The 23,347-nt window shown below is 35.0% G+C and overlaps 1 protein-coding gene across 1 annotated transcript in view; it reads right to left on the bottom strand.

Moving 5' to 3' along the window:
* Positions 1-625: 625 nt before the first annotated feature.
* PIK3C3 (phosphatidylinositol 3-kinase catalytic subunit type 3) overlaps positions 626-23,347 on the bottom strand; it is a 124,381-nt gene continuing 101,659 nt past the window's right edge. The window contains exons 23-25 of the mRNA XM_037508597.2: positions 21,767-21,857; positions 13,149-13,274; positions 626-3,771 (exon numbers count right to left, since the gene is read on the bottom strand). Of these exons, the coding sequence (XP_037364494.1) occupies positions 3,757-3,771; positions 13,149-13,274; positions 21,767-21,857 (232 nt within the window). The 3' untranslated portion in view covers positions 626-3,756. The remainder of the gene's footprint in view (positions 3,772-13,148; positions 13,275-21,766; positions 21,858-23,347) is intronic.

A 23,347-nucleotide genomic window follows, 5' to 3' on the forward strand; every position in this document is an offset into this window, starting at 1 on the left:
AAAGTATCTTCTTATGAAAATTCATCCTCTCCTTATGAACTGGTTATCAATATGAGTATCATACACAAGTTAACTTCAGAATGGAGAAAGATAGAAATAAATCTCTTACAAAACTATAAAAGTTACCACTGCTAGGAAAAATCAACATCACTGTGCCTTGTGATAAAGTGCTCTGAAACAAGGCATTATTTTTGAAATAGTCCTACAACAAAAGGAATAAACCGTGAGGAACATTTGACAAAAGTAAACTAGAAAGGGATTTTCTACAAAGTAACTGTCTCAGATTTTTTGAAATATATCAAGGTCAAGAAAGACAGATGAGGACTGAAAGCGTGTCAGGTTGGAGACCTTCAGGTGAGCTGTTTCTCTAAGCACTGACCCGGTAGAGTGCACACTACCTTCTGAGCCTACTCGCTCCACGTTTTTTTTTTAAACTAGTCTATATTTTATTTTTTTAACTGTCCCTTTTCTGTTCCAGGACCCCATTTAGCTGCATTCTTTATGGAGAAGTATTAATATATCAAATTACTCATTCTGGCAAACCAGTGTATTTTTGCATTTAATTACAGCAAATCCAGTCCATGTGGGTTTTTAAATGTATTTGGGGGAAAAGATTCCCCTTGACAGTCTGGCTTATGTTTTTGTAATTGCAATGTTATATCTATGTGCAAGGATATAATGTATATCATGGTTATAGGTTAACAGTTCCACAGCTAAGATTTATTTTGTCTTTATGTTTTTACTAAATAATTTATTTCCCATCCCAAGGCAGGTGTGAATACATGTCATAACAACACAACCAGTTTCTTAGAAATTTGTTTAATTTACTTTATTAGTATAGTCTGTAACTTTGGTATTCCTGTTAGTGACAATAGAAAAAGAAAAGAGTTTTGTTTTTTAGAGACTGATGCCTAATACACCAAACACACACATGCACATAGAGGTATTATCACCAATGCCTCAGGAGAATCTGATGGTGAAGGCTGTGATCATTGTAATCTGACTAACAACTTCAAATCCCAACTCTGCATTCATTGGCAGCCTGACTTTGGGCAGGTAAGTCAACTGTCTTAAACTTCTGGAAAAAGGGGAGACAATTCCACCTCATTGAACATTACACAGAATAATGACATGAGTCACATGAAGCAATTAGCAGTCCTGGCATGCAGTAGTAAGCCCTCCTCATGCTGACTTAATATTATTCTCAGCTGAAAACTCTATGACAAAAATAAGCCAGGGAACATCTACCCTTAGTAGACAGAGAATGGCAAAAACATCAGTGTATCAATCCTTTCTTTAGGAATATGAACCACTTCATTTTTCTTTTTCACAATCCCATTCTCAGTGTCTGTGACTCACATTCTCTCTCTTCTACTCAGAAATCTCACTCTAAATGTTTACAGGAATGACCTTATTACTCACTTTCTAATCAAAGCACTGTGTTCTCAGAAATTTCTCAAACTCAAAGTAAGCATTTTGCACAAAATACTATTAAACTGTACTAAAGAATCTGGATGGCAATAATAAAGAAACAGACTGCATTGTGAAGACAGGGCTCTGAACAAGACAATAGAATTTTGGGGAAAACAGTAGGCGCAGAGGTTATTTTGTGCAACAGAAATTAAAACTGGTCAATCACTTTTCTTTCTGTGGTAAACTCAGCACCCACTGCCAAAATACTCAGTGAAACCACAGTTTTTGTCTACCCTCAGCTACGCCCCTTCTTCACTCAATAACTGTCTTCACCACTAAAAACACTTTGTCTCCTATATATTGATAGTTCTTACCACTTTTGCACTGAATACAATACTAGATCAATGCTCCTGACTAGTTGTCAGCATTTGACCTTATAAATATTATATTAGTCCAAATATTATTTATGAAGGTCTGCTAGATACACACCATGATCTATACTAAATATTGTGAAGTTTAATAAAAGAGCAAGATGATTCAGTGTTGCCATATAATAATTAAAACAGGGGTCAGCAAATTATGGCTGGAAGGTCAAATACGGTGATGCCCATTTGTTTACTTGTTGTCTATGACTGCTTTCTTATTATGTAACAGCAGAGTTAAGTTGTGAGTGAAATTAAAAGCACTTAATATATCAAAGCATCTTGGCCCTTTTATAGAAAGTTTGCAACAGTCTAAAATAGGAGATATAAGTATAACAAAAACACCCAACTTTATTAAACACCAATTACAAGTTGGTGTTTATAAAGAAAAATATTTTTTATGTTTTGTAATTTTTTGGCACTTTATAAATAATTACAGGAGTCGAGAAGGTTGGAGAAATCACTTCAACAGGGACATTAAGAATTTTTTGGAGGAGATGCCACTAGATATAGGAACAAATGAGAATGTAAATGGGCGAAAAACTTTCAGGCAACAGAAAAATAAAGATGTAAACATGGGAAGTAAATTTAAAGCAATACAAAGGATGTAACTTGCCCATCACATTGGGATAAACTCTCTTAACGATTTGCTAAGTTCTCATCTTTTACCATCTTTCAAACCTGCATGTTGCGTTTTCTACAAATCCCATTTCATGTATCTCTAGGGTAGCTTTTTAAAATATGCATATTTTCCAGCTGGTTACCCCACTCTAAAGAGGAAAGTTCTCAGATAAGAATTTGATAATAAACATAATTAATGTCATTATATGAAAATGTTCTTTAATTCAACCCTTTTAATCTTTTCCATCATTTGATAATTAATATTTACTCAGCAAAAACATAATTGTTTTTCTTTCTAAATAAGGTCACATGACTAATGCAACACTTTCATTTGTGAAGATTATTATCCTGTCCTCTTCTCATTCATGCACATTCCCTTTCCCCAAAGATCCATGAGGGAAACAGCTAGGTGGATTAGTGGGACTCTTCACCTTTGGAACAGGGCTTAGTATGTTAGGAATACACTAGAAGATCAGTGGTAACAATGTTTTACTGAAATACATTACAAGACTAGAAGAGGTATTTCAAAAAGCTTTTGAAAACATTTGCATTAAAAAAATATTGCAGAAAGGCAATTTACATGCAAATATAAAAATATCTTAAGCGTAATACTGAAAGCTGCTCTAGTATTATTTTGGCCAGTTACTCAGATAGCTTACATTTTCATACGCTACTTAATGTACTTACAAACTAGAAAAAGAGTGAACTGTAGTTTAAAGAAAAAACAGCAATTATAAAATGTCTTATTTGAAATATATACAATTCTCAGATTGTAAAATAATGAGCCGTAATATATGAAACTTTTAAGTATTTTACAGTCAGTCAACAAACAAATGTACAAAAAGCAAAATTTGGGGATAGGAGATTAATAGGAAAGAGAGAGAGGGGGAAGAGGGAGGTAAAGATAAAACAAAAACCTTCTAAACTGAGACAAGACAGTTAACTCAAATTCATATAACTGCTTTCCTGATGTGAAGAGATGAGTGGGGGAAATGATATTTCAAACCCAAGCACTAAGAGGTTTATCTATTTCAACATATAATTTCTTCAGAACTCTCATAATATATACATGATGCTTGAATAAACTTATATTAACATAGTATACATTTGAAAATAAATATATACAATATTTTAAAACAATCTCTCCAAGACCATATATATAAACAATGACATACAAGGAAATCAGGCACCATCTAATATTTAGCATATATGGTATCTTCTTTTTGCTAGTCTTATACATGGGTTGCTTCTAATGTAGTTTTCATACAAAGCCAAGCATCTTGATGGGCCAAACATATCTTCATTTTCTCCAGTACTACAAAAATTAAAAACAAAGAAACAAATAGAAAATAATTAGCTTCATTGTTCACAAAGAAAGATAAAACCATAATAGTTTAAAGCATTCTAGAAAAGTTTAGAAAGTAGATGAACAGAATTCCTTAATCGGAAAAATTTCCACTTCTTAATTATAAAGAAACAATTCTATTTAAATTAAGTGAAAGAATTACTTTACTAAACACCAAGAAGACAGTTTCAATTAACCACAATGTACAGGGTTTCAAAAACGTGACTTAAAAATCAATTTATACGAGAAAAAATAGGGTTAGGGAATATTTGTTGACCACATGTCCAAGATGACTGAATTATTACATGGAAGGCAAATCCAGCACTAGTGAGGCAAAAATTTCACTGAATTCTGAAGTGATTGATGATTAATATTTTGAATAGTGTGCCCAGAGAATGTGTCATTTTTAGAGTAAATGTAAAACTTTGTTAACTTGTCCCAAAGAGCACAACCACTTCATTCCAGAAGTGGTCTGGAATCAAATCAAAGAAAGTAATCCTAAAAGAACAAGAGAGGCCCAGGCCCAGAGTTATTCTGGGGCCAGCATATTAACCATATGCTAACATATTCACAATAAGCAACATTAAAATATTAAGTAGATATAAAGAAATCTACACTTTCAGGATCTATTTTGTGATCAGTACCCTCATAAGTTACTTACAAGGTTGATAAATACCTGTAACAGTCCCCTCTATTATTTCTCAAATTTAGCCTTCAGTGAAACAAAGACTGCAATGTATTAATCTTGAGAACTATTTAATGCAAAATTAATAAGCAATAGTTAATGATTGTCTTTAACATGAGCAGGTGTCAATCACCCACTTTCTCATTAAAAGCAATTCTGATCATTTTGTTTGGGTGAATACACAACAGACATCCATATCTCATACGTTCTTATGCTTAATAAAATATATGCTGGCATTATTTTGAAAAAATTAAGAATATTATGTGTAAAAAAAAAACATGGTTTCTATGAACTTCAAATCATTAGTACTCTAAGAGGAAATATGGAAGAGAAAAATCTCTGAAAAATGTTTGTGTATATATGTTCCCACATGTGTATGTATGTGCCTACATGTGTAAGAGCAAAATTGTGAAAGATGCTGATTTTAATACAAATTCTAGAAAATATGGTTAGATTTATTTTAATGCGAATGAAAGGAACATAGTTTGCAATTAAAGATGCTCTTTAAATATTTTCTTAAAGGCAGTATTATCACCAACTCCTCAGAAGAATCTGATGGTGAAGGCTGTGATCATTGTAATCTGACTAACAACTTCAAATCCCAACTCTGCATTCATTTGCAGCCTGACTTTGGGCAGGTAAGTCAACTCTGCATTCATTTGCAGCCTGACTTTGGGCAGGTAAGTCAACTGTCTTAAAATTCTGGAAAAAAGGGAGACAATTCCACCTCATTGAACATTACACAGAATAATGACATCAGTCACATGAAGCAATTAGCAGTCCTGACATGCAGTAGTAAGCCCTCCTCATGCTGACTTAATATTATTCTCAGCTGAAAACTCTATGATAAAAATAAGCCAAATGGTCCTTGGCACTTATATAAAATGACATACATTTATTTGATGACTACTATAGTCAGGTTCTGTGGGGAGACCACAAGTCACTTAAGACATAATTCCTGAAGACACAATGCTTTTATATCATCATCGTGCATGTATGCATCCAGAAGTGGGCCAAGCGGGGGATATAAGTATCATGGGCTACACAATCATCAGAGCTACAAGGAAAATTATTTTGGAGGGAGGTAGAAAATGATGAAAAGTGAAAATGCAGGCTATTCAACTTGTTAAAGTTCCTCACTGGGGGCCTCCCTCATGGCACAAACGTTAAGTCTCAGCACTATGAAGCAATATGCAGCCACTGCAGCAAGAGCTCAATTTCCCGCCAGGAAGCTAACCCACATGGCACAGCAGACCTCTCCTTTCTTGTCTGCTGTTCCCCTCAGCAGTGTATTTCAGTCAGTCCACCTGTTTTGTTCCCCGTTCCATCTCTGGTGAATCCTCACCCCTGGTACTTCTGACCTATACCCCAGTTCTTATATACACAAATAAATAAATCTTAAAAAAAAGTTCTAAAAAATAAAATAAAAAAATGTTCTGAGGAAAAGAAAAAAGGTCCTCACTGGCATGTTACCAAGTCTAAATATACAGCAAGTACCTAATATTTACACTTTATACCTAGGGCTGAGAATAGGCAGCTGTGACAATGTCCACTACAGTGCAAGAGAGTGGATACATGGGCCAACAATCTTTCATCTGATCATCAGAAGAAAAAAATCAGCTATGCCAAGTAACCTATAGATATGCTATAAAAGAGAGTCATTAGGAACAGTTAGTCTGAGACAAATATGATAAAGCGGGATAAGATTTATTTCGTACAATGACTAAAAAGCAGTCTTGATTCTTGTTGACCCCAAGTCCTCTCCTGTTGCACTGCAATGGACACTGATTTTTGGTATAAAGTTGAAAGGGAGAAGGAAAACTTTAAAATCTGTATCCTCTGTGTGGCTTAAATATATTAATGAATCATTTCTGTACCAAAAAAATAGTTTTCAAAAGAGAAATTCTATGCTGAATGAAAAGCACATACAAAGAAATTTTCTTCTTTTATAATTTAGTGACAGAAAAACTTGGTCTTCAAAAAGGAATCTGTTTATATGCTTCTTCATTTCTAATAATAATAATTTGTGATGCTTGCCTTTGAATACTTCATTTCAGGAAACTCAGAATCAAAGTAGATAATCAGAACAGCAGTACTAGCCTGCACATGATAATTTCCCTTGCCCACATGTTAATTAGATGATGTATAGTTCTTAAAGCTAGCTTCATTAAAGTGTCACATAAAATCAAATGAAGTTCACAAATAAAAATACATTATGGTGTATTCGAATAGACTAGTGTCTATAAATATATCAAAATATTTATCATTATTACATTAATGCATGCAATATTTTTATATTTAATCACATTTATTAATTTTACAAAGATTTAAAAAGAAAAAGAAAATTCCACTGTCCCCTTGAAAAATGACTTTCAAATAACTGAAACAAAATGGAAGTTTTAACACCATCACAAGGACTAATTTCTCAACTGTCAAAGACAGTTGATATGATCTAAATATGCACACAAACCTAATACAAACACATCTATACTCTGGACACAAGTAATGTTTACACTTTACACCTAGAGAAATAAATGGAGAAACGAGTTTGCACACAACCTGTTAATTTTTTATATTCAGTCTACAAAAATCTCTCTCTAATCCTAGTTAACCTATCAAAATTCAGTTAATTTGATTTAATATATAAGATTAATGGAAACCACACCTCATTCCCCACACTTCTAGAACATCAATCAGTGAAGAGAGACTGAAAAGCAGAAACAGAAGAAATGGTGACAGTGGAGAGATTACCATTGAAAGGCCTAGTTTCAGAATGGTAAGTGACCCAAACTATGTGACCTCTACTTTTTTGTACAGACAAGACTAGAAAGACCTTTAAAGACCATTTCAGCAGGGAGAAGAATTCTGATGATGCAATTTCAAAGACAATGACCCAAATAAAAGTGTTTTTCAGTGGAAAATTTGTACCACTAATAGGTGGGTGTTGCTAGGCAACGGGTATCACAGTGTTTAATCTCTACCCTTCCTACAGAATGACATGATGGAAGAAAATAAGCCTTTTCAGCATTTCAGTGTAATAGCTGTATCTGCCAATTTTTAGTCTTCTTTTAGAATATCATTTCTTTCATGTTGAAACAACTGTAACTTTTGTTAGTATGCATAGTCTAACTCCATTATACAAAAACTGGTTTACAATCTATAGCTATTAATAGGAATGCACTAAAATTAGCATAAATCAATTACCAGTACGCATAATATTGGTATTATATGCCAGTATAATAAATGCTGTGGGCCTCCCTGGTGGTACAGTGGTTGAGCGCCGCGCTGTGAAGCTGTCCGCAGCCTCTGCAGAGCTGGTTCGATGCCCCGCTGGCCAGGGAGAACCCCACATGGCGTGCAGACTCCCCTCAGCAGTGTCTTTGGTCTGTCTGCCTATTCTGCTCCCTACTCTGGCTCTGGTGAATTCTCTCAACCTCCCGCGCTTCCTGTACCCTGGTTCTTGAATAAAATAAATAAATCAATCTTTAAAAAAATAATAAAAAAATAAATGCTGAGTGACAAAAGGATGTTGGTTATCAGAATTTGAGCATGCATGTGATTTATTAGTCTCAATACTTAGTTTCAAAGAGAAGATAAATTTCAGATATTAGAAATAGTTAATGCTTCTATGATTTTATAATTCGATAAGATTTATGAGTCTAAGACCTCATTTAGTATCTCTTGACTAAGCAATTTCCAATGAACTTCTACAACCTTAGACTCTTATTTTGATACTGTTTCAGTTGTACAGTACGAAGGGCCCAAGTGAACTGTTTAGGAAAGCCGTAAAAACATTTTCAAGTTCATTTCTTAGGATAAAGACTAAGGGATTATGATGAAGACCTGAATTTCATAAGCTAGGAAACAATCTTTTTTGTGGCTCAGTCTTCTCATCTATAAAAGGGGATAATGCTAAAAGTCACCTGCGTGTTGTTTATAGCAAGGACTACATGTTATTTAAAAAAGGGGAAGCACTATTCAAAGTAGAAAGTTTAAATAAAGGCTATAGTTGTCTCATATACTGTCTTAATATTGAATGGAGTGCTGATATATGATCAAAAAAATTACATAAATATTCACATAGCATTAAACCTCCATTTTCACCTGGTTAGGGTGATGAGAGTGGTGCTTACGTTGCTGGAGTCATCCAGATAATTGCTCTTAAGTCTCAATATTCTTGTTAATATTGCCTTAGATTTTCTATACAATTGCTACCAAGAATCTATCCTAGTTCAAAAGTTTATAGCAATCAAAGTACTTTTAAATAACTATTTATGTAGGGTTTCTTTATCTTATCTACTATTTTACTGAAGAACTGGAAAAGGGGAAATTAGGAAACAGACAATGATTCTTTCAAAGAAATATATTCAACTATTAGTTCATGCTTATAAAGTGATCTGTCTATTCTCTAAGAGTATGCCTATTCATCATCATATTCACATGCTTTCTGTGAACAGAAAGAGTATATGACATTTTGTCTTTGTGAAAGTCCTTATTAGCTTTATATACAGGAAACAACCTGTACATCTCTGACATCAGACTGAATTTGTTAGTTTTTATCACAATATCAACCACTTTGTAGAATCAAAGGCCCAGAGAAATTGGTAATTTAAGGGTCTTCCATTATTATGTACCTCAAATAACAGCATGGTACCTTTTTTAAATAAAAATCAGGCTCTTCCTCTCTATTTTTAACACCGAGAATTAAGAGAAATAGTTCTTCTATTTTTAGATAATTTGATTCTTGGCAAAGCAAAACAGGCATGCTATACAAATTGACAACAGAATTTCAAAACTATACCATTAAAGTAAAGTATGTCACTAGTTTCTTTTAGAGAACTTCAAAGCTCATACTTACACTGGAGCAAATTAGATGAGTGGCAGTTAAGTCTACACAACTAATTCCTCTCTGCATATGCATCCCTTTCCTCCCATCAAAAGGTAGCAGATATTTCTTCTATGAATCTGGGCTAGACTTGCCACTTATCTTAAGACTGACACTTCTGCTTTCACATTACATTCTCTTGGGGACACCAGTTGCCATACAAGTAGAGCAGCAGCTTAGGCTACAGTAGTGGATGGGGATTGGAGGAGTAGAGAAATACAAGCTATCTGGAGGACCATCAATGTAAGGATGTGTGCATGAAGCCTTTTTGGACATTCCAGATAAAACCAACCAGCAGCTGAGGAAAGTTAAATGAGAGAGCTCACCTGACATAATGGAAAACAAAAAAATCCTGTGCCTGGGCTCTGGCTAAAGTACTGACTAAAGAATCATAAGAAATAATAGGCTAGGATTTGTTACGTAGTTACAGATAACTGACATAGGTGTTAGACAGAAGCACTAATTGTAAATGTAGAGATTTAGTTTCATGACATGTTGTAGTTGCCCAGGAAAATAAAGGAGAAAAGTTAGAAATTTCAAGTATGGAACAAGGGGAAAATCCATGAAGGAGAGAAATTTGCAGTTGTGGACAGGGACTAAGAAAGATGAAATAGAGACAGGCATATCCTTTCATGAAAATGCAAAGACAGAGGAATGAAACATTTTTAACTCAAGCATGTTATAACTGGTTGAGTTAAAAAAAACAAAAAAGGTGTGTACATACAAAAATACAAAAAGTGAGAAAATAACAGGATTGTGCAGGCTGTGGCCAGGGAAAATTTTCATTGACAAATAATACGGTTAATTGATGAGCAAGATACTGACAATTAAGAGACCTGGCTTCAAAGGTACTAGAAGTGAGTCAAAAGACTTGAGCTCAAGTCTTATTTCATCTCTTGCTAGGCATATGAAGTTGACTAAGTCATTATACTTCTCTTGCTCTTCCCTCCATATATTCTGCTATGTTATACACAGACTCAGATCTACCACTAGCTACTGGGTGAATTTATTAAGTCACTTACTTGCCATCAGATGCACACTTTAGTGTCCTGAGAAGTGACTGGTTAGGATTAATGACCTGTGAATCAGGTCTTGAGTTAACTTTGGAAGAAAATATGAACTAGAGTGGTGTTCAGGAAAAAAACATTTTCTTCAAGCCCCAGAAAAAGAGCATAAACACTTAAGGGAAGAATTCCTTGATGTTCATTAATTTTTCTTTTTTTTTCCTAGGTGTATGAGGTATTGGGTCACTATTAACTGACAGATATAGCACAGTCTTCAAGAGGTACATATTTCAGGAGTTACAAAGCAAGATTCCAGATATTTATAGTAAAAAGCAAAATAGGTACAACTCATAATAAAGGCACAAAGTACTATGAAAATTCAGAGGAAGATGAATCAAAGCAAAATTAAGAACAACTCTTAGAGGATGGGTTAGATTTTGGCAAGCAGAAGTTTACAGAAAATTCTTAATTAAGAAGATGGATATTCTGGGCTGAAGAAATAGCAGTTAAAAAAAGTAGTCACAGAGTGCATAGGGGAGGAAAAAAAAGTAGTTATAGAGATGGGAGAGATTATCCAGAGAACATTGGGAGAACAGTTTGGAAAGTAATCTGAAGCAGTATTCTAGAAGAGCTTGAATTGCCAGAGACTGGACTTCATTGTTAGGAAATGGGATTATCATACATATTTATATTTAAGAAAAAAGAAACAAGGTAAAACATCATTTTGTGAAAATATATTTTATCTAAGTATTTCAAAGAATAAAGATGAGAAAGTGCAGGGGGGAAAAAAAGACTAAATTAGAGAGAACAGTTATGAAAGGTTTTCATTATCCAAGGTATTGTAAAATGAAGAAGAATTAGTTTTAGATAATACTAGTGAGAAAAATGATAGAAAAGGATAATTGAAGAAATAGTAAATGACAAGGCTGGGTGACATAGCAGATACTGGTTGAGGAAGAAGCCAAAGAAGATAGGCTTTGAAATTGGGTGATTAGTAGAATTATTAACTGATTCTGTGAAGTTAGGAAGGACTTCACAACAACAGGATTGTGAGGGTATGTTAGAGGAAAATGGCCCAACATTGTTATTTCTAACCATTTTCATAGCCATTATTATGATAAAATTCATAATTAAAACAGGTTTTAAATCTGAGGTTTAGGAAATATAGGCGAAACGCTACGTGATTTGCACATAAAAGACATCTTTACAGACACATCACCCAAAGCAGTGAGAGTGAAGGCAAAGATAAACAGCTGGGACTACATCAAATTAAAGAGCTTCTGCACAGCAAAAGAGACAATAACAAAAACAAAGAGAAACCCCACCAACTGGGAGAACATTTTTGCACCCAACACTAATGATAAAGGACTGATCACAAAAATCTGCAAAGAGCTGATGAGACTTAACAACAACAAAGAAAATAATCCAGCCAAAAAATGGGCAGAAGAGCTAAAAAGAAACTTCTCTGAAGAGGAAATGCGAATGGCCAACAGGCATATGAAAAAATGTTCAACATCACTTGTCATCAGGGAAATGCAAATCAAAACTACCATGAGATACCATCTTACACCAGTGAGAATGGCACATATTAAAAAAACTAGCAACAACAAATGTTGGCGAGGGTGTGGAGAAAAAGGAACTCTCCTGCACTGTTGGTGGGAGTGCAAACTGGTCCAACCACTATGGAGAGCTGTGTGGAGATTTCTGGGCCTACTAAACATAGAGCTTCCATATGATCCAGCAATTCCACTCCTAGGTATTTACCCAAAGGACACAGAAACATCAATTCCAAAGAACACCTGCACCCCTATGTTTATTGCAGCACTGTTTACAATAGCTAAGCTTTGGAAACAGCCCAAATGCCCAAAAATAGATGACTGGATCAAGAAGATGTGGTACATATATACCATGGAATATTACTCAGCATTCAAAAAAGATAAACACATGCAATTTGCAGCAACATGGATGGCGCTGGAAGGGATCATGCTCAGCGAAATAAGCCAAAAAGAAAAAGAAAAATACCGGATGGTCTCACTCATAGCAGGAATCTAGAAAACTTAAATAAGGGACCAGGAAAATGAATAACTATAAGAAAGTGAAAATCAAAATCAACAAAAAACTATGAACCAGAGACACTTTTTGGGGGGCGGGGGTGGGAGGGGAGGGATTGGGGTCAGAATGGGGGGCTGCAATTGTATGGGGAATATAAAAATAAAATTTATTATTTAAAAAAAAAATTAAAAAAAAAAAGAAAAAAAAGTCTCATGCTACCAAAAAAAAAAAAAAAAAAAAAAAATCTGAGGTTTATCACCATAGTCAAGTATGAAAAAGTCTTCTCAAATATTTATGTGAGATTCTGCTAACAGCATGTCTACAGCTAGACCTGGTGAGCTTTGAGTGATATGCAATGCTTCTCTCAGCTTCTAAACTCCTTTCCTAGCATTTCTTTATATACCAAACCCATCAAATGTCCAAGCCTCACTTGCTACGGCTCTATTAGAACCAAGATCATTCTCAAGATTCACCTTAATATTCACCACTGATTACAAAGGACACATACATTTGCTAATGCTCCACAATTCAATCATTACTAAGAAAAATTATAGAGTTAATAATGCATGGAATGACTTGAATGAGTTCCTATTAGCTGGCGATTGAGATATTAAAAAGCTTGGCCAAAAAATAGAAAAGATGTCAGCTGATGTGGTGCTCTGAGAACTCTGGGGTCATAGTTGGAGAAATAGAGAAAAATAACCATCTTCAGAGAACTTACCTGGGCAAACTTGTGAATCTGTTCCACCACTGCAGCAAACAGAGCATGGACGCTTTCATCAATCAGACTCTGCATGTAATGCACTGCCTCTTCATCAGATAAGTCTAGACGGAATTTATCCTGAACCTATAAAGGTCACAGTCTGTTAATTTTATAAATCAAGAAAAACAGGGATATATTTTAAAGAGAGAGAATCAAAATGATACAGATATAACTATATTATGAGCTCTTTGTAAACCCAAGAAATGGTTTGTGACTTGTAAGTTCTGAATATTATTCTGTGAAATGTGGAAGATTACTGTTTTTTGCTATCTGTTCTTTATATCATCCTAGCCTTTGTTGTAAACATTTTTAAGAACAAATTAGCAAATAGAAATTATTTCGTTTAGCTCTGCAAATACAAAAGCAGACACAAATTTGTTCTTTTAACTCAAAGGTGTGTTTTACTCTTTACACTTCAAGTCTGGAACCTCTATATGATTTAAATTATGACATCTGTTAACAATCTCTTTCCCTTCATTCCTGTTATTGATCATCACTTGGATGTTGAAAGGTAAGATTATATAAATTCTCCCCACCTTCACTGCCTATATAATAACAAGAATATATCAATCACTGGCAAAATCAATTAAACTAGCTCTTGTAAAATGTCTTCTATAGCAATTCCTTGTACTTCAATAAAGAACTACGTCAATTGATCTATAATTTTCAAAGAAAGGATTTTTTCTTAGTTCATATTTAAAGATACAGTGGATTCTCAGTAGTAATAGGTACTAGAAAAATTAAAAGGCTCTGTACTATACAGGCAATATTTCATTTGACACTCATATGGCTCTGAGGTAGACAATATCTGCATCTATAAGATGTAGAAGTTGAGGCACAAAGAATCTATGAAGCCAACCCAGGACTCTGATAATGAGGGGCTCACATGCTTCTAGACAAGCTCACAATACTGCCTGCTACTACTACCCGCTACTCCTTCCTCCTCAGATAAATGGCCTACCTACTTCTGAACATGAAACTTCCAAGTGGATACAAAGTGATTCACATTTAGTGTTTCCTTTCAATTAGAGAATTTAACTTTTAGAAATAAAATTCATTTTATACATGTTGAAATAAATTTGACTTACAAGCAGAAATGAACCCTTATATGGAGACCTATTTCTTTAAAGTTATCAGAAACTACTTAGTTTACTTTTATTTTATTTGAAATTCTTTATTGCCATCCTTAACTACATATAGCAAACAATCTAGAACAAGAATTTCAAAGTTAACATTATCACTTGAAGAATATATGTCTTCTCTTTGAAAGGATAAGATTTTAGTAAGATTGAAAAAAAAACTTGACAAAATAATTACATTGAGGATTATAAGACAATTTATTTTGAAAAGTTAGAATCTTCCAAATATATTTCAATTAATATATTATTTGCCAATAATAAAAAGGGCTGATTAAATACTGGTTGCATCGCTTTTTTGCACTGGATTATGGGTGGCTTTAATTTGGCAAAATTTATATTATTTCTAGCTATAAAAATTGTTATTTTTATTTACTTACCAAAAGGCAACCTAACTTTCCTAGTCTAACACTAAAGGGCAGTGTGTAACTTCTCAAAATGTGCTGGAAAGGCAACTATTTATTCTCTTAGATTATCAGGATTATTGTCCACTAAATTATCTTCCTGTTCTTCCAGTTTTTCATCCATGATTGGATGAAGTAAAAATTAACATAACACATTTAAATAAGGAAAACGTGTACATCTGTCACAAGAAGATGCCAAAGGAAATCTGCATGTTCTACAACAGACTATCATTCAAGTGAAATGAGTCTAGAGATGTAATTAATGATAAACACACCAGTTACTCAATTAGGCTTTATTAGCAAGTAACAGAAAGTCTCTGAGGTATCCAAATCCCACTTTCAGTTAATATTTTAGATTTAGTATCTTTGAACTAGAGAGATCCCTCTTTCATTTTAACCTGACTCTTTGCATCTGAAAGATTTACTAGAAATTTCCTGAGGGCATAGCTTTTAAAGGAAAACATAGGCATTTCACATTAGAAAGTTGTGGCACCTACCTTAGGCAATTAGGCCAGTGTTCTAAAGTTTACTGAGTTCTTGGTATATCAATTAATTACGAAATCTGTCATATCTTTTTTCTTTTTCTTCCAACTAACTTCAATTTGGACACTGGAAATTCAGTATTTTATTTTTCTACTGAAATTTTAGCACACTTTCACTCACAAATTAAATATTTACTGGCTTTAATATTTAAATAGAAATAAATGAGCAATATGGTTTCCTATATTTGTAAACCAATTTAAAACTATATTTTCCTCATCTGTAACTGAGGAATAACATAATGATCTGGAAGACCATCATCCTCAAGAAGCACTGGCTATTTATTATATCTGTTCTCCCATAAATCTGGGATGAATAATACTTGATGCTTCTGGTGATGAGAGATTATTTCATGTGTAGATAGTTCTTTTGAGACCTATAATTAAGAATTCCCTGGGCCTCCCTAGTGGCACAGATGGTTAAGCGCTACATTGTAAAGCTATCTGCAGCCTCTGCAGCGCGGGTTTGATCCGGCCAGTCAGCGAGAATCCCACACGGCGAGCAAACCCTCCTCTAGTGCCCGCTGCTCCCCTCAGCAGTGCATTTCGTCAGTCTGCCTGTTCTGTTCCCCACTCTGTCTCTGGTGAATCCTCTCACCCTCCCGCGCATCTGGCCTGTACCCCGGTTCTTGCATAAATAATATCTTAAAAAAATTAAAAAAGAAAAGAATTCCCTAAGTATGTAGAAGGAAAAGACATCTTCCTCCAATTACGCTCTATTACTCTACCACAGGGTCAGACAAAACTCTCAAAGAGACTAAAGGAGATGCGACAGCTAAGCAAGAGGCCTCCCCGCATTCAATTGCTTTGTACACCAAAAGGGCAGCTACACAACAAGTGAAGACTCCTTTTGTTTCTAAGGACCAATTTATAAAATGTGAACTTTAATGAAATGCATAGATTAGCCCAAAATTCTTGAACAATATTGGAATCACACTTTCAAATTACACGCACTATGTTTGTGCATGTGTGCCTGACATCCAATTAGTGCCAAATATTAAATTTTGTTTTTAATAGTATCTAACATAAAGTCTTGCACACACATTCTTAGGTGCATGAAGTTGTTTCCCAAACAAAACCCTGCAACACATTTCTAGACTAAGCTACATTATCTTTCATAAAAAGTAGAGTGATTTCCTTTATACCTAATCTTTACCCTTTTGACAGATTAATTTAACATTAACACAGAAAGAAGGCTTTTCTTAAAATTTAGTGTTTTACCATCTTTCAAATAGAAATTTTCATTAATATAAGAAAAACAGAATCCTCTATTAAATTCTTATAATTTAAAGGATCAGAATTAGAAAAACAAAATTTCTAAACTCACTTCCTAATCATTTAATCACAAAAAAGATTACAACAAAGCAACAATTTTCATTTATCAGGGTGAAAGGAAAAGTTTTATCCAAGTATTATTTTCTTGCTGAATTCATTTGATTACTTGAGGTGCATCAGAGTAACGAAAATCTGACTTGAATATAGAAGTAAAGGGCATTAAAAAAAAAGTGAGGAAAACTGAACCCCTAGCTAACTATTGCTAAAAAAGTATCAATACTGTAAAAGATTGTGGTAAGATACAAGAATATTTGAAGAAAAAAGCTTCATTGCCACAATTCCATTGAGAGTTGATATTATGACTTATATTTTCTTATCCTTTCAGGCATCAAGAGAAATTTAATTTTACAGGTCATTTGAAGTAGATCTTTACATAATTGCAGTTGTGTGTTACATAATTTCTTAATTTTGAAGTTTAGTAAAAGAATAGTAGAAGTTTAGTAAAAGAATAGTAGGGGTCTCCCTGGTGGCACAGGGGTTAAAGGCACATCGCTATGAAGCTGTTGCAAGCCACTGCATCAAGAGTTCAATCCCCAGCCTGCCAGGGAGCACAGCAGACCTCTCCTGTCTTGCCTACTGCTCCCCTCAGCAGTGTATTTCAGTAGACTGGCCTCTTCTGCTACCTGGTGAATCCTCTCACCCCACCCCTGCACCTCTGGCCTACACTCCAGTTCTTGTGCACATAAATAAATCTTTAAAAAAAAAAAAAATAGGAACACTTTTAGTTTCTCAACACAAACTAGCATTATCTTGTTTAATTATTTTGAACAAACTTGTTTAGCACAGTTTAAAATATTTCATTTTTATTATTTAAAGGAAAACAGGAATGATAAAGGATTGTCTTTCTTTCAACACTCTTTTGAGTAGTTATGTTTATGATTCCCCAGGAATACATTTGATTTTTATCTCAAATGTTTTACATTTTCTTCATTCACTGGTGCATTCTATATAAGTTTTTAACTTATAAGTCTTATCTCCATAACATAGGTTTATAATACAGTTCATTTATTTATTAAAACAAATTGACACACATGCATTTATTTGGTGAGGACTTTCAAACCCAACAAATCTAAAGTTTTCAAACCAACAGTATCCCGACACTTGGTTGCCTTCTTAAATTCTTGTTCTCTATAATAATAAATCACTCTTAAAAAGCTGTATATTTTACTTACTTGTTTCTTTGTTTTCCTTACTAACATGTAGGCTCCATGAGGACAGGTAATTTTGTTTTATTACTGTTTATAATTCAAACACTAAGACAGCACTTGACACATTTACAGCTCAATAAATACTGTTGGGTGAATAAATGAACACTCATAGGGAGAATATACTGAAAATTGTAGGAGACTGATTACCCTTTGGTAATCACTGTCACTGTAAGTGACAGTAACACTCTAACTACAGCATTTGATTTAATAATAAAAGAGGATTTAAAGATGATAGGGCAATATGTTAATATTTGTTAAGTATGTATGGTGGTTAACAGTTATTTGTTATAAGAGCATGCACATTTTTTAAAAAGATTTATTTATTTATGCATACAAGAACTGGGGTACAGTCCCGAGATGTGGGGGGGTGAGAGAATTCACCAGAGACAAGAGTGGAGAATAGAACAGCAGACCAACTGAAACACACTGCTAAGGGGAGCAGCAAGCAAGACAGGAGAGGTCTTCTGCGCCATGTGGGTAGCTCCTTGGCTGGCAGGGGATCGAACTCATGCTGCAGAGGCTGCAGATAGCTTCACAGTACTGTGCTTAACCCCTTGTGCCACCAGGGAGGCCAGCATCCACATTATTTATAATTTAAACATTTCATATAAAAATTTATAAAGAAAAAAGTAGTATTTGCTCAATGTTGGAAATTATTCTATTCACTGCACTTTAGCTACACAAGTATGAAAGTTATTTGCTTTTATCAGTATATATTATTATTAGGCTTCTTGGATAATCTTGTTATAAATAACTAAGTGATCAAATAAGTTTTTGAGCAAACATCTCAGCACCAAGCAACTGTGGCACACAAATATACTTCTAACCAGGTACTCAACTGATATTTGTGATTGATGATTATATGTTTAAAATGTTGATCCCTAACTCCCATTCTTGGGCAATGGGGTTTTTGAAGAAATAAACACACCTGATTAACAAAAATGTTATGTATTCCATATGTAATCAGTTTCCAAAAAATCAAAAAAGACTGATAAATATTAACTAAGTAGTGGAGACAGGTATTGCACTTGTTTTAATTTTTTTTAAAGATTTATTTATTTATGCATACAAGAATTGGGGTACAGGCCAAAGGTTGTGGGGGGGGGGGTTGAGAGGATTCACCAGAGACCAGAGAGAGGAACAGAACAGGCAGATTGACTGAAATACACTGCTGAGGGGAGCAGCAGGTGAGACAGGAGAGTTCTGCTGCGCCATGTGGGTAGCTCCCTGGCCAGGGATCAAACTGGTGCTGCAGTGGCTGCGGATAGCTTTATAGGTTGCTTCTTAACCCCTTGCACCACCAGGGAGGCCCCACTTTTTTATAATTACTCAGATAATTTGCTGAAGACTTCAGACTAAAATGTGTTACTGTTTTTCTCTAGTTGGCATCCATTCAAGAGACCAAAGGAAATTTGTTCTAAGTAGTAAGACTCTGACATTATATCAGCAATCACTGTTTCATCAAATTATAAAATCCACTTCTACTTCACCTTTCTACTTCATCTATTTCTTTTCTCACCCCCCAGAGGTGTGGGGCGTGAGAGGATTCACCAGAGACAGAGCAGGGAGCAGAACAGGCAGAAGGACTGAAGCACACTGCTGAGGGGAGCAGCGGGCGAGACAGGAGAGGTCTGCTGCACCATGAGGGATTCTCTCCGGCTGGCCAGGATCGAACCCAAGCTGTAGAGGCTGTGAACAGCTTCACAACGCTGCTCTCAACCGCCTGAGCTACCAGGGGAGGCCAATTCCTATTAGACTTTAATGTCAAGTTTATACTGCAATCCATTACTTCATGTTCTTGCAAAAACAGCAGAGAGCAAATAAACTAGGTATGAACATAAAATATCAATACCTTTTTCTTAAAGGTTCATTTAATTGAAACTAGAATAATCAGGGAATTCTGGTCTAATGGAAAAAAGACTGATGCATATATTTTTTATCCCAAACAACAACTGCTTTACATTGTTTTCAACAAAAAAACCCCATGATCTCCTAAAGAGAAAGAGAGCTGGGACAAAAGATCTAGTAAGAATAAAAAAAACTAAATTAGCTGGCAGAGGAAACTAACTCACTTTGACAAATACTGTTACAATTTTCATAACTTCTGAACACAAGCGAAGGAAGGGAAGAGTGAATGTACGACAGAGATAAATGGTTGTAAAATAAACAGCAAAACAGACCCTGAATAACATAATGCAAAATAAATAAACAACATTTGAATCTAGTGCAGCCATCAATTATTGCTAAAGAAATTTTTATCAGTCAATTATATTTCTTGATGGATGGGCCTTATTCAATAAAAAATAAACAAGGTGTCAAGAAATAAAGCAAGTGTGATAAGCAGTCTATTTCCCATGGGAATATTAAAATAGTGCTTACTGGATAAAATAACAAATGAAATCCTAATAAAACCCTGATTTTCTTAAATGGCTAAACAAGAAGATATTTACATTAAAATCCCTTTCAATGCCTGTCAAAGACATAAAATTAGGTAAAAGAGATTAACTTTGTTCATGTTTGCCATGGTCTGAGCATCTGTGCCCCCTTAAATTCACATGCTGAATCCTAATGCCCATATGTCATGGTATTAGGTGGGCTTTTGGGAGGTACATAGGTCACAAGGGTGGAGCCTCATGACTGAGATTAATGCCCTTATGAAAAAGACCCCATAGAGCTCCCTAAAGCCTTCTACCATGTGAGGATACAACAAGAGCTTCAGCTAAAAAGGGCCCTCACCTGTCCTGCTGGCATCCTGATTTGACATCCACTCTCCAGGAATAAATTTTTGAGGAATAAATTTTTGCTGTTTATAAACCACTCAGTCTCTGGAATTTTGTCATAAACAGCCCAAATGGACTAAGACAGTGTCCAACCCACAGAATTATCTAACAATGTTTAATCAGGTACATCAGAATGTAGGGCTTTTGACATCAATTATTTTCAACTCCATCTCTAAGACTGCTACTGTCCTTTAATAATATACAAGTGAAAAAGCTCTACTATTTTTCTTTGTAGTTCGATATTGATAATCACACTGATATTTATGATCATCTTATGATATTTTTGGGGTAAATAAAGTGCTTGACACAGATTCCCTTCCTTGACAGTCAGTCAGAGAATCAGAAATTAATTGGAAGAAAAATCCATTGCCCTTCCATCCATGTCCAGTAGGCTAGCTTTGAAAATTCTGTTCATCCACATGACAATTTTCCTTTGTTTTTCTCTTCACAGTCTGAGTTAAAAAAGAAGGTTTCTCCTCTCCTGACACAGTAAAAGACCTCTGTAAACAAGGGTAAGGTAAGAAGGATAAGAAACAGCTGTGTTCTCCTATGTAGTATTAACAACGTTTTGTTTCTGATCCTCAGCATGCTTAGCCCAGGGAATGCTAGGAATCAAGGTATCCTACGAGAAGTATTAATGAAGAGCTAAACTTGTCCAAGAAAAAGACGACGTGGGTGAGCTTTCTTTCCAGATACTGTGACCTATTCATGTGACTTTGGATATGACAGAGGTCGGGGACAGAAGTGGCCACAGAGAAGGTCTCTTTCTTAATTTACTTAAAGAGTATAGGGGCTTGGCCTCCCTGGTGGCGCGAGGGGTTAAGATGCAACCTATTAAGCTGTCCACAGCCACTGCAGCACAAGTTCGATCCCCTGGGCAGCCAGGGAGCAACCCACATGGTGCAGCAGACCTCTCCTGCCTCACCAGCTGCTCCCCTCAGCAGTGTACTTCGGTCAATCTGTCTGTTCTGTTTCCTACTCTGTCTTTGGTGAATCCTCTCACCCTCCACACCTCTGGCCTTACCCCAGCTCTCTTGTATGCATAAATAAATAAATCTTAAAAAAAAAAAAAAAGAGTCTAGGGGTTGGTACAACAGAGGAAAATGGGTTGTTAAAATCTTAACATCTATATATAAAAAGTAGACTGTGATCCCTGAGAATGTCTAAAAATTACCTTTTTCACAGTTTTATCTGGTTCAAGAGCAATATCTGGAATGTTTGCATCCACCATCAAGGAGAACAAGTTTAAAATCAGATTAGAGTACCTAAAAGAAAGTGGGGGAAAAAAAAAAAAACGCAATGCATTAAATTTTTTCAATTCTTTCACATATCAGCAACACTCCTAGAAACAGTGGTTCTTGGATCTTCACAATTATTACTATAAGCCCTATAGAAAACAAATGTAAGATTATATAAATCAGCTGCCTGAGAAAAAAAGAAGCCTTGAAAAAATATTCTGGGGTCTTGATAAATGCCATTTCTAGCTCCCACACTATGAAACAAACTTTTGAAGTAAACATCTCAAAAGATACTCTTTTTATTTATTAAGCATATGCTTTTTAGAAGGATCCTAAGGTGAATCCACCCTTTATCTAATTAGAATTTTACTAAACAACAAAGATCTGTCTTTGCTAAATGATGACAAGACTCTGAGAACTTAAGTCTATCTCAATGTGTCAAGGGTGAATGAATCAAAGGGAGATACCGTCATCCCACTAATCACTCATAACTACTCCCTAGAGATATTAATCATCATTTTAGAAACTACAGTGGCTCGTTTGGATATAAGCAGTCCTCAGTGAAGGAGAAAACTGCTAGTCTCTACTGTATTAAAGGTGGCTAAATATCTAAACATTATCATCTTTGGACCTATGCTTACTCCCACAAGGGCTAGAAGTTCTTTATCAATCCTCAAACTCTTCCTTTTCCTTTAAATAAAGAAAAAGAATGTAACCATTCCAAATGCTCATTTCCAGAAGTGGAGGAGGCTTATGGGGAAAGGTGTATAAAACTGTACTGGGCACACTTTTTCCTCTTTTCTAAAACACTGTCCTCTTGGACAGATATGCTCTGGGTAGGTTCTTCTTAATAGTGCTTGACAAAAGGAGATTCACATTTAACTTTGGGGATGGATATGAGTAAAGAAAGGGCAGTTTTAGGCAATGAAGATTTTTAATTGGTCTCAGAAGAATGTCAAGAAAGTGCCTTGCACTGTTTTTTCTAAGGGATGAAGGTCAGGATTCTGGCGATACAGACCTTTATTCCAGTCATCTACCTCTCCATAATGTAAAAAAGCACAACCTTTTACATAAAACCTTAATACCTGAACTGTAATGATAATGGGAACTTACAGATAAAAATGACTATCCAATGAATTTCAAATTACCTATTTTATCATCATTTTTGAATTTTATATTGTCCATGAAAGTGAAAAGGCAATATAATGAAAACTCCAATCTTCTAATCAAATAGGCACTGAGTTAAACTCCTCAGGAAAAAAGAATAACAGCTAAACAGCTTGAATCTAGCTGAAAGTTACTGATTTCCTTGTGAAAATTGATAAAAAAAAAACCTATCACAAATGTTATTCCATTTCTCCTCATATGATAATTTTATTTATTCAACCAACAAATGTTTACTGAGTATTCACTCTACATGCTGTTCTAGGCCTAGGGATACAGGGGTGAACTGAACAAGGAAAGTCACTACCACCAAGAAACTTACATTCTGGAGTAGGATGAGGATTTACACAAAA

This window comes from Talpa occidentalis, unplaced genomic scaffold (genome assembly GCF_014898055.3).
Source record: "Talpa occidentalis isolate TD23 unplaced genomic scaffold, MPIMG_talOcc4v2.1 talOcc4.13, whole genome shotgun sequence".
Classification (NCBI taxonomy): Eukaryota; Metazoa; Chordata; class Mammalia; order Eulipotyphla; family Talpidae; genus Talpa; species Talpa occidentalis.